We start from the raw sequence: 12,180 nt of genomic DNA on the forward strand, positions 1-12,180 counted from the left end.
GCTGCAATTATCAGCAGATATCTTTACAAAGCGGTGAATTTTATTTCCTTTGGGTATATTCCCAGAAGAGGAATTCCTGAGTCATACAGTAGTTCTATTTTTAATTTCTTTTTTTTTTTTTTTTTTTTTTTGAGACAAGGTCTTGCTTTGTCATCAAGGCTGGAGTGCAGTGGTGCAATCTTGGCTCACTGCATCCTTTGCCTCCCAGGTTTGGGCAATTATCCTGGCTTACTCCCCCAAATAACTGGGACTACAGGCGTGCACCACCACATCTGCCTAATTTTTGTATTTTTTTTGTAGAGACAGAGTTTCACCATGTTGCTCAGGCTGGTCTTGAACTCCTGAGCTCAAGCAATTTGCCCACCTTGGCCTCCCATAGTGCTGGGATTACAGGCAGGAGCCACCATGCCCTATTTTGAATTTCTTTAGAAATCTCCATACTGATTTCCATAATGGCTGTATCAACGTACATTCCCAACAGTCTACAAGAGTTCCCTCCTCCACACCTTTGCCAATATTTGCTATCTTTTTACTTTTCGGTAACAGCCATCCTGACAGGTGTGAGGTAGTATCTCACATTGACTTTGATTTGCATTTCCCGGATGATTAATGATACTGGGCACCTTTTCATATACCTGTTGGTCATTTTTATGTCTTCTTCAGAGAAATGTCTATTTAGGACCTTTGCCTATTTTTAAATTGGGCTATTTGTTTTTCTACTATTGAGTTGTATGAGTTCTTTATCAATTTTAGATATTAACCTTTATTGGATATATGGTTGGCAAAAGTCAGCTTATTTTCAAGACCCTTTTATCCAATCAACAGACTGTTTCCTTTTGGCAGTCTCTTAAACTACAGTGATTCATTCTGGGCAAAGACAGAAATGCCTCCTAAGTAATTTCTCCTCGTTGAGAACTACAAGGATACTACTTGGGGCTCCCAGCACAGTTCCCTCCTAGAGTTCTCCTGAGAGCATCTGAACTGAAGCAGAAAAGATAGACCTGGCTTTGAATCTCAAACTCTGCCTCTTACTAACTATGGCTTGCACTCAAGTTTTCCAGTCCTCTGAGTGTTCTTTCTTACAGAGAAAAAGATAATGGTATTTACTTATAGACTTGTTACATTCAACAGCAAACAATAAAAATCAACGAAGGGCCAGGCGTTGCCTTGCTCCTCTGGATTCAAAGATGCATTTCACAGCTCTGCCCTTTGGGCACTCCCAGTCAAGTGGCAAACAGATATGGGCCAAAAAGTGCTATAATCATGACGCATGAATAAGGAAAGACTGGTTGGAGGGTGAAGAATCGAAAGGGCACTTACTTGAAATGAGGTAATTATGTAAAAACACGGTTCCTGATGCCTGGCTCACTTAATAAATGCCTTTGGGTTAATTTTTTTTTAACACCCTATGTGGGCTTATAGCTGTTACTGACCTGTTTTTTTTTTTTTTCCTGAAAGTTCCTATAAAAAAATCACCAATAGGCCGGGCACGGTGGCTCACGCCTGTAATCCCAACACTTTGGGAGGCCGAGACGGGCGAATCACGAGGTCAGGAGATCGAGACCATCCTAGCTAACATGGTGAAACCCTGTCTCTACTAAAAATACAAAAAAAAAATTAGCCAGGCGTGGTGGCGGGCGCCTGTAGTCCCAGCTACTCGGGAGGCTGAGGCAGGAGAATGGCATGAACTCGGGAGGTGGAACTTGCAGTGAGCCGAGATCGCGCCACTGCACTCCAGCCTGGGCGACGGAGTGAGACTCCGTCTCAAAAAAAAAAAAAAAAAAAAAAAAAAAAAAATCACCAATAAAATGCTGGATGGTCATTGGTTCCATTTTTGGAGAAGCTCCTGAGTAACTAACTGTAAGATGCCTTCTCTGAAGCTCTGTCATCCCTGACACTTGCTCCTCTAATCCTACGTGAATGCTGTGGAATTGGTGTTCACCAGTTCATCTAGAAATGGGGCAGGTTTCTTAAATTTCTTCCCACCTTCAATAAGAAGGCTTCTCAGAAACTATAAGTTCTGACTTACAGTCTAGACAGGAAAAGTTTGCAGTCTGGTGTGCAGAGAGAAAATGATATCTTTTTATTCTAATACTTCATGATTTTTTTACTACTGCATCTCATTATCTTATACAAGAGAATAAAAAGAAAGTAGGCCCTAGAAATAATAAAGTAGAAACCAGAAATTCTGATATCCAGCTTCTACTTGTGGAGAAGAAACTAAACAAATAACTCGGATCACAGATGCTTTCAGATCCTGGACAAAACATCTAAGTTAGCAAACAGAATCTAACGGTACAGGCTGTGGCAGTTTTAAATTATGTCCATAAATGCTTTGATGTTCCTCCCTTCAAGAGTGGAGCCCGACAGCCTTCCCCCTAAATGTGGGCACTGGGTGGGGGCTATATCTAGGCTCTGCCTCTCCTGGCTCTCTTGCCATGTGGTGAAGACACTCAAGCAGCCCTGATGACAGGACCATGTGGTAAGAAACTGAGGCCTCCTGCAGACAGGCACTAACTTGCCAGGCATCTGAGTGAGCCACCTCGGAAGCCTTCAGATGACCAATACCTTGACTGTAACTTCATGAGAGGACATGAACTAGGATGACCCAGCAAAGCCACTCCCAGATTCCTGACCCACAGATACTGGAGAGACACTGTTTATTGTTTTAATCAGCTGAGTGTCAGGGAAATTTGTTACTCGGCTACAGATAACTAAAATGCAGGTCAACAGGCCAATAGGCTATGACTGATGAAGGGTTTTTTTGTTTTGTTTTTAGACAAGGTCTCACTCTGTTGCCCAGAGTGAGTGCAGTGGCGTGATCACGGCTCACTGCAGTCTCAACCTCCTGGGCTCAGGTAATCCTCCCACCCCAGCCTCCCAGGTAGCTGGGACCACAGGTGTGCGCCACCACACCCAGTTAATTTTTTTGTTTTTTGGAGAGGCAGGGTCTCCCTATGTTGCCCAGGCTGGTCTCCAACTTCTAGGCTCAAGCAGTCTGCCTGCCTTGGCCTCCCACTTGAGCCACCGCGCCTGGCCAATGATGAGGTTTTTGTATTCAGGATAGCATAGTTTTCTTAGATAAAAAATAATTCTCTTAATTGCTTTCTCTGGAGCACAGAAATACGATATACATAAGTGTGGGTGGTGACACGACACCAAAAGTTCACACTAGTTCTCCTTTACTCAGCACTTCACGTCCCTCACCCCAAAGAAAGAAACTCTAGCTTAAAATACTAGAATCATATGACTCAGAAAAGACTGGTGGATTGTGACTTATTAAGAAACAATTTAAAATAAGGCCTATGGCAAGGCAGCTAATAATGAAAGCAAATATCTTATCACAAAATTGTAAAAATCGGGCAAATAAAGCAGAGTAATCCCTAGCCAAAATTATTAGATAACAATGAGCTCTGAATTTCATCATGTCTGGTGGTTTGAGCACTTACATAATTTCATTTATTTAAAACTATAACTTGCTATGGGTGATGTGAATTAGTCTTCAAAGGTCCAAGGTGTTAGATCTGCAAACAGAAGAAAGGGCATTTTCCTCTCATTTATTATTTATTACTTTTCTCTAGAGTTAAATTCTCTTATTCACAAATATTTCTTGTGTATCTAATTTCTGCCAGAATTAGAATGGGAATGAAATGGCAGAAACTATAGCTGCCTCCTCAAGGAACGCGCAGAGGAGACTCGCGTTTCTCACATGAGCATGACCTGTGGGGGAATTTTACAATAGGAATGTATAGGCCCATTTCTAGAAACTAGAAACTCAAATGCCAATGGCAAGGGAGGAGGGCCTGGAGATCTCTGTTTCTGATGCTCAGTGTGGAGAGCCACCAGGGTGGGCAATACTACAACACAGTCCATTTACTCTGTCATCAAATATTTACGGAGCACCTGAGCTGCACTGGAGACGCTAGGTGCCAGGAGTGCCACTGTATGCCAAAAACCAGGTAACCTGAGGTTAGGAGGAGAGTCAGACACGTGAAGGGAGAGGTAAGGCTGTTCCATCACAGGCAGAAGAAACAGGGAGAGGAGGACGCATGAGGAACACTCTGATCATGTCTGCCAATGTGGAGTCATACCACGCAGTAGGCTTGATTAGTGAAAGACAGAATACATAGTATAGCCATGCATTCTGAGCTTTTTTATTTGAATGAGAACAAACTGGCCCTGTTACAGTCTTCTCACTTCATTGCTGAAAACTCTAGATGTGGACCTCCTCACAGTCAAGCCCCAAAGGAGGGAATAGAACTGAGGTCCTATGACTCTGGTTCTAACGTACTTTTTCCTTTATTGGCTCCTTTGAGGACTAAAAGATGTCTTCAGGGCCGGGTGCGGTGGCTCACACCTGTAATCCCAGCACTTTGGGAGGCCGAGGCGGGTGGATCACCTGAGGTCAGGAGTTTGAGACCAGCCTGGTCAACATGGTGAAACTCCATCTCTACTAAAAATACAAAAATTAACTGGGTGTGGTGGTGGGCACCTGTAATCCCAGCTACTTGGGAGGCTGAAGCAGAAGAATCACTTGAACCCAGGAGACAGAGGTTGCAGTGAGCCGAGATGGCACCATTGCACTCCAGCCTAGGTGACAAGAGTGAAAACTCCATCTCAAAACAAACAAGCAAACAAACAGTCTTCAGGAACCAGAACAAGGCCGAACTGCATTTCTCAACCATTCTAAAAAGCTTGTGTTGTTACTATAGGCATACTGCCTCACATGCTGTCAATCTGGTGTGTTTTCGAAAAGATATAATCAACCAAGAAAAAGTAAGGCAGATGCGAACAATGTCTTTGAAGCTATTTCAGTTGCTACTGTTAGAAAATGTTTGAATTTCAACTCTACTAGGCATAAAATACGCTTATAGAAAACACTAGTTTTGGAATCTGAATCAATGACCCAGAAATAAATCTTGGAGAGGGATAAATGAAATTCTGAAAGAGTGGAATCAAAGAATATCAAACTATTATTTCCAAATGGTTTGTAAAAATAATGTTTCTGGGTTACAATGCGAAAACAGGTACATTTTCAATCTCCAGGTATTAATAATATACTGGCATGGCCGGGCGCGGTGGCTCAAGCCTGTAATCCCAGCACTTTGGGAGGCCGAGACGGGCGGATCACGAGGTCAGGAGATCGAGACCATCCTGGCTAATACGGTGAAACCCCGTCTCTACTAAAAAATACAAAAAACTAGCCGGGCGACGAGGCGGGCGCCTGTAGTCCCAGCTACTCGGGAGGCTGAGACAGGAGAATGGCGTGAACCCGGGAGGCGGAGCTTGCAGTGAGCTGAGATCCGGCCACTGCACTCCAGCCTGGGCGGCAGAGCAAGACTCCGTCTCAAAAAAAAAAAAAAAAAAAATAATAATAATAATAATATACTGGTATTTTGTAACATAATGCTAGTCAGTTTAGGAGTAAATTTCCTTCCAAGGGGTTTATTACTTGAAGTGACTGAAGGATCTTATTTTACAGTCTCCCCAGTAACAAAAACTCTTCTCCATTTTCAGGGCCTTTGCCATCTGGTACCCACTTCCGCCACTTTTCTGAAGTCACTCAAAGGTCAACATTTTGTCCTTGTCCTAAACAAAACCAAATTCAGACCTCTTATTTCTTAACTTTTCTGTTCTTCCTGTCATCTTGAAACACTGTCTTCTCTTTGCTTCCATGAAACTGTAAGTTCCCGGTTCTCCTCTGACATTCCTTTTCTGGCTTTCCTCCTTCCCACTGACATCCTCTAAAGCCGCCGCCTATGACGCTTCTCTTTCAAACCATCCATTTATACTAATATGACACCTTGATTCCCTACTCACCAAGGCTCTCCATCCTTGGAACTAACCTTGACAATTCTTTTCACATTGCTTCCCAATACCCAATAAGCTACTGAGGCTACCTGATTCTGTGTTAAGATTTGACCTTCCCTTTCTAAGATTTGACTTAGCCTTCACATGTCTGCCTCCTTTACCCTAGAAACAAGACCTCATCACTTAAGCCTCGGTCAGTTACTTAGTTCTCTGGTATCTGCTGCAGCCTGCAAACAGATGAAGACCTTTCTTATCATGTCCCTTCCTTGCCCAAGAATCAGTACATGCCCTGCTGAATCCAATCCCAGTGGCCCTTACCTGCAATGTCATTCCCCTTTGCAAGTTACTATGGTTTAATTGTGTACCCCATATTTCATGTGTTGGAAACTTGATCCCCGTATTCTTAAACTGATTAGAAATGTGGTCTTTGGGAGGTAACTGGGATTACATAAGATAATCAGGGTGGGGCCCTCATGAGAGGACTGTTGGCTTTATAAGAGGAACCTGAGCTGACATACATGCTCTTGCCATCTCTCCATGTGATGCCTTCTGCCATGTTACGATGCAGCGAGATGGTCCTTCCCAGATGCTGGTACCATGTTTTTGGACTTCCCAGCCTCTAGAACTGTGAGAAATAAATTTCTTTTCTTTATACATTGCCAAGTCTCAGGTACTCAGTTATAGCAACAAAAAATAGACACAGACACAGACCCAATTTAATTCTTTGTCCAAAATTCAACATGAAATTCCTTCTTGGATGAATCTTTCCTTACCTAATCTCCTTCCACAGTGAATTTTAGTTTCCTCAGCAGTCACATCTGGATCACACTCTCTCACACTCACTGCAACTAAAAGCCAGCTCTTATAGAAACCATGGTATTGCAGGATCAGCAGAGGGGTCTCCATAAATGTTTGCTAAATTGAATTGAATTATATTGCAGCGCTGCCAAAGTTCACTTTTAATTATATAAAGATGGAAAGAAAATAGAAAGCACATCCTGTTTCAACTGTAACAGTTATTATTTTAATTTCTTAAACAGTAACAATGGAAACAGATACTAAAAGCATTTTTTTATTAGAAAAATCACTGGAACAAAATCTTTTAAACATTTTTATTAGTTTTCTTTCCTCTAACACTTTTGATATATTTTATCACTCTGAATATAAAGGGGATTTTTGGCACCTGAGGAGCTGAGGATTGATGACAATGGGCAGTCTCACACATGTGAAGGATGAATTGTGTCCAGAAAACTGTGGGTCAGAGAGATATCTTCCAAATGGGAAATGAATTCTGACAGAAAGCTACCTGGTGGGAAATGAAGGATGACTTTGAAAAGCTAGTAATCATGATCAAATTTTAGTTGTGTTGACTAGTCTGAAATACACACTGCAACTACAATACATAAGTTGTTCTGAAAAGAACTTAATTATGCAGAAGAGGAACAAAAGATCTCATAAAATTTGAGCATTCACATCATCAAACATGTTAATGTCACAGATAACAAGTCTGTCTTACAAAATAACTGATGTCAGAGAGCACTTTAGCAGGTTTCTAAACCTTACCTCCTGGAGAAGGTAAGGCAAAGTTAGCTCTGGGTTAGGTAAAACTAGCAGGAAGATGCTATAAGAAGACAGAGTGTTCAAAATCATAAGTAAAATTAAAATTACATGTATGCACTTACATCTAATTTCCTCTGCATTATTTCTTTCTACTTATATGTGAAATGTTTCCATACATTTACTAAGCATTTAATGTGTATCTTCTATATGCCAAGCACTATCCAAAGCTCCAGGTAGTTGATGATCTCTGCCCAAAAGGAATTCATAGCCAACTAGGGGAGTTCACGGACTTAGTAGAAAAAAAAAAAAAAAAAAAAGAGTAAAGGACAGGAAATAACTAAAAGGGAAGAAATAATACGAAATAGAAAATTTTAGGCTTAATCCTAAATTTATTAAACTAAGAATAATCCAACAACTCAGTGTTAAAGAAAGCCAGCTAAGAACTCTGCCAACTTGATGACAGTCAGATTCAGTTTTCTGAAATTCTCATGTCTGAATGGGTCAAGCTAAAAGACAATAGAGAGTAATAGTTCTGAACATATTAAGATGCTGCAAAATAATGACTATAGATCGGCGGTGTACAATCTTTTGCTTTCCCTCGTCACACTAGAAGAATTGTCTTGGACTACACAGAAAATACACTAACACTAACAATACACCAGCACTAACGGTGCTTGAAAAAATCGCCAAAAAAATCTCATAATGTTTTAAGAAACCTTACAAATTTGTGTTGGGCTGCACTCAAGGCTGTCCTGGTCACCAGAGCCGCGGGTGGACAAGCTTGATAGTGATGAAACAACTTTTAGCTGTTTAGCTAAATAAGAAATTGTCCCAATATTTCTTAAGATGTATAATTACTGATACTTTCCTAATACTTTAATTATAATCTAATATTCTAATTGTTTTTGGCAATACTTTCAACATTATAAAAGACATTTAGAATTACATTGTATCATGATAAAACAATTCTGAAAGAATAACAGGAAATCATTACAGAAACTTTGGATAATACACAAGTGGTCTGAAGTGATCTATATGACCAACTCCTAACAATGCTACAGGAAATATTACACAATAAAGAAAATCTTGGAATTAAGCAACAGGCTCTATAATTTTAAGAAAAATAGAATGAAATTCAATTGCAAAAGCAAACTTGTTTGACCACCTGGGATGTTCTCCCCTTCCTTGCCAACATGTGAGCCTCTCCCATCCTCTGCAGGCTTTCTCCTCTCACCCCAGCAACTGTTCCCCCTTTTCTAAACTCATTGTTGGTTTGCCTGCTGGCACTAGGCAGTGAATGAACTTCTCCATATCCCCAGCAATGGGGATGCACCCTGAACATGATAAATATTTGTTGAGCATATGCTCATTTTATGTTCATACATCTGTGAATATTAATGAATACAGTTGGTTGAGAAAAAAAGGACCTAGGATGAAAAATTGGCAATGCTACACATTTTGCCTGATTTTGAAGTATTTCTGAAGAATTCAACACAGCCTGTACTAACTACTTAGTCAAATACAAACTAAAAAAACCATTCCAATATTTTTAAAACTGAAAATTCATTTATTCTGAATTTTAAAAACTCTTTAAGCTAAGATAGCAAACAAAAGATCATCGAACTTTTCTGTAACTAATAACCCTTATTTGTATCTTCTTCCACTTTTCTCAAGCTTATTTATAAAATTATTCTAATATAATCAATGAGGAACACTACTTAATTTTTAAATAACTAGTTCTAAATAGTGCATAATTGTCCTAAACAAACAGGATCTACATCTTTATGGAATTCCACCCCCAACATCCACACACTTAGCCTATTTTAAATGTCCCAGACCCAAGATCAGATGTACTCCCTTTAACACAGGAGTATGTCAGAGGCAAAAACAATTGCATAACCGAGCCATACTAACAAATTAGTGATTATATGAATGAGTGTCATGGCCAAGGCTAGTACAGGAAGCACAAGTTTCAGGAACTGTTGGATGGCCCGATGGTCTACCCTAAAAACAATTCCTCTCCCATCTATTTGCTGATGCCCATGTTTCTTTCTCTTTCCCTTTTCTTTCCTTTTTCCTTTCCTTTTGTTTCCTTCCTTTTTTTTTCAGATGGGGTCTCACTCTGTTACACAGAGTACAGTGGAGTACAGTGGTGCAATTATGGTTCACCGCAGCTTTGACCTCCTGGGCTCAACTGATCCTTCCACCTCAGCCTCCCAAATAGTAGCTGGGACTACAGGTACACGTCAACATGCCCAGATAATTTTTTGTTTGTTTGTTTGTCTGTAGAGACAGGGTTTTTCCATGCTGCCCAGACTGGTCTCGAACCCCTGGCCTCAAGTGATCTACCTGCCTTGGACTCCCAAAGTGCTGGGATTACAGGGATGAATCACAGTGTCCAGCTACATTTCTTTAATATTAAACTAACAGACATAAGACTTAAAATACAAATATCCCTAAGCTGCCAGTGTTGTTCGGTGCTTCCCTAGAGCTTGTGCCCATTCTTGGTCTCCAGGGTCCCTGTGATTTGGGAGGGAAGGATCCCACTCACAGTTCCAGAGGTTATACTCCGCCAATCAGCAGGATGCCCTCAGTGACTAGTTCTCAGATTATTAGATACTCCTGGACCTAATAATTGGCTCAGGGGTGTCCTACAACCTTAGAGAGAAGCCAAGGGCTTGTGACCGTCCTGAGTACAGCAGCACTTTCAGCTCAGGTTGGTGAGGTTACAGGTGTGAGACCGGGAGCCGCTGCAGTCAGTGCTGCATCCTTGGGAGGAGTCGGTCAAGATCATCACCGACACGGGGCAAGGGCAAGGCTGAAAGAACACCAGAGACCTGAGGCCAGGGGCCGGATCAAATTGCACCAAAGGCAATCTCACTTCTGCGTGGTTCTGTTGTGAGAGTCAACAAATTCCTTTTATCACATAAAGCAGCTGGAGTTACAATCAGCCACACTTTATATCCTGGGAAAAGGCAACAGACTGATTCAAAATTGCATCATAAAGTTCATATAAGTCGTATCCGACAGAGCCTCTCTTGAAATCAGGTGTTGATTTAGAGACTGACATATGAGTCCTGGGCATCTGAAGAGGGAAGAGATGCTATAGGGAGAGAGAGAGAGAGAGACACTTTATTTGAAAAGGATGGCTGGAGGTCTAAAAAACATTTATTTTTATTTTTGAGATAGGGTCCAATGCCCAGGCTGGAGTGCAGTGGAACAATCACGGCTCACTATAGCCTCAACCTCCCGGGCTCAAGTGATCCTCCCACCTCGGTCTCCAGAGTAGCTGGGACTACAGGGACCAGCTGGGACATGCCACCATGTCTGGCTTATTTTTATTTTTATTTTTTTTGAGATGGAGTCTCACTCTGTCACCCAGCCTGGAGTACAGTGGCGCGATCTCGGCACAGTGCAGCCTCCACCTTCCAGGTTCACATGATTCTCCTGCTTCAGACTCCCAAGCAGATGGGATTACAGGTGCCCATCACCATGCCTGGCTAATTTTGTATTTTTTTAAAATAGAGATGGGGTTTCACCACATTGTCCAGGCTGGTCTCGAACTCTTGACCTCAAGTGATCTGCCTGTCTCAGTCTCCCGAAGTGTTGGGATTACAGGTGTGAGCCACAATGCCCGGCCTGAGATAGGGTTTTGCTATATTGCCCAGGTTGGTCTAAAACTCCTGAGCTCAAGCGATCCCCCCGCCTCGGCCTTCCAAACTGCCGGGATTACAGGCATGAGTCACCGTGCCTGGCCTGACAAAATTTTTAAATATTATGCTGCAATTTTGTCTGATCCTGCTTGGCTGTCAGAGGACTTGTGTTTTAAAGGAGATGAAGTTCAATGATAGGATTTTAGACAACGTCAGGGATGGTTGGAAAGGCATTTTTGGGCAGGGGCCCTTCTGGGCACCCTAAATGACACTGTATGGCAGCAGCCCCTTCTGCTCCCTTCAGATCCGAACTGCCCTCACCAGTAATAGACTCCCTTCTCCAAGCCCCAATTACACGCATGGTCAGGGCCACACAGTAGAACCTGTTGCTCCCCTGCTTTAAATTCCTAAAGTCAGACCCCATGCCTTTCAGGTTCCACCCCCACAACGTGGCCTCTGAGGCCTGTGGGACAAAGCTGCCTTCTGCCCTCTCCAAGGCTCCCCTCCAGCACCTGCAGGTTCTCCCTCTTAAGATTCACCAGCAACTTCTCAGAGGCATCGAGAGTGTTTCCTCCCCAGCGTCTTGCACACCATGCATCTTGCCTACAATGCTCTCCTAAGCTCTGGGCCCACACCCTTGTCGCTTGGCTGACCCAGCCTTAATCTCCTTGTCCAGGCTGACACGTGTCTCCCTCAGAGAAGCCACCCCCGCTCCAGCTCAATCAGACCCCGGGCTATAATCATTCATGATGTTCTTTGGTTTTCTACAATAGCAGGTAGAGAAATGTGTCATTATCTCATTTTTAAAAATGTTTTATTTATCTTTATTTTATTTTATTTTTTTGAGATAGAGTCTCACTCTGTTGCCCAGGCTGGAGTGCAGTGGCACAATCTTGGCCCATTCCAACCTCAGTCTCCTGAGTAGCTGGGATTACAGATGCCTGCCACCAAACCCAGCTAATTTTTGTATTTTTAGTGGAGACAGGGTTTCACCATATTGGCCAGGCTGGTCTCGAACTCTTGACCTCAAGGGATCTGTCTTGGCCTCCCAAAGTGTTGGGATTACAGGAGTGAGCCACCGAGCCTGGCCTGATCGTGTTTTTAGTATAATTATTTACACAAGGTCTATTTTCCTGACTAGATTATAAAGTGAGTA

The 12,180-nt window shown here is 42.2% G+C and overlaps 1 protein-coding gene across 7 annotated transcripts in view; it reads right to left on the reverse strand.

Annotated features, from left to right (window-relative positions):
• The window catches only part of EFCAB11 (EF-hand calcium binding domain 11), a 172,815-nt gene that overhangs the window by 70,231 nt on the left and 90,404 nt on the right, over positions 1–12,180 (reverse strand). Inside the window, exon 6 of one of the 7 annotated variants that reach the window (XM_030930900.1) lies at positions 10,343–10,474. The exons of 5 other annotated variants lie outside the window; for them this stretch is intronic. In XM_030930900.1, the coding sequence (XP_030786760.1) occupies positions 10,360–10,474 (115 nt within the window). In that variant the 3' untranslated portion in view covers positions 10,343–10,359. Of the gene's footprint in view, positions 1–10,342; positions 10,475–12,180 lie in introns of those variants that run through there. One more of the 7 variants, XR_004057362.1, reaches the window with a different exon arrangement.

This window comes from Rhinopithecus roxellana, chromosome 5 (assembly GCF_007565055.1).
Source record: "Rhinopithecus roxellana isolate Shanxi Qingling chromosome 5, ASM756505v1, whole genome shotgun sequence".
NCBI lineage: Eukaryota > Metazoa > Chordata > Mammalia > Primates > Cercopithecidae > Rhinopithecus > Rhinopithecus roxellana.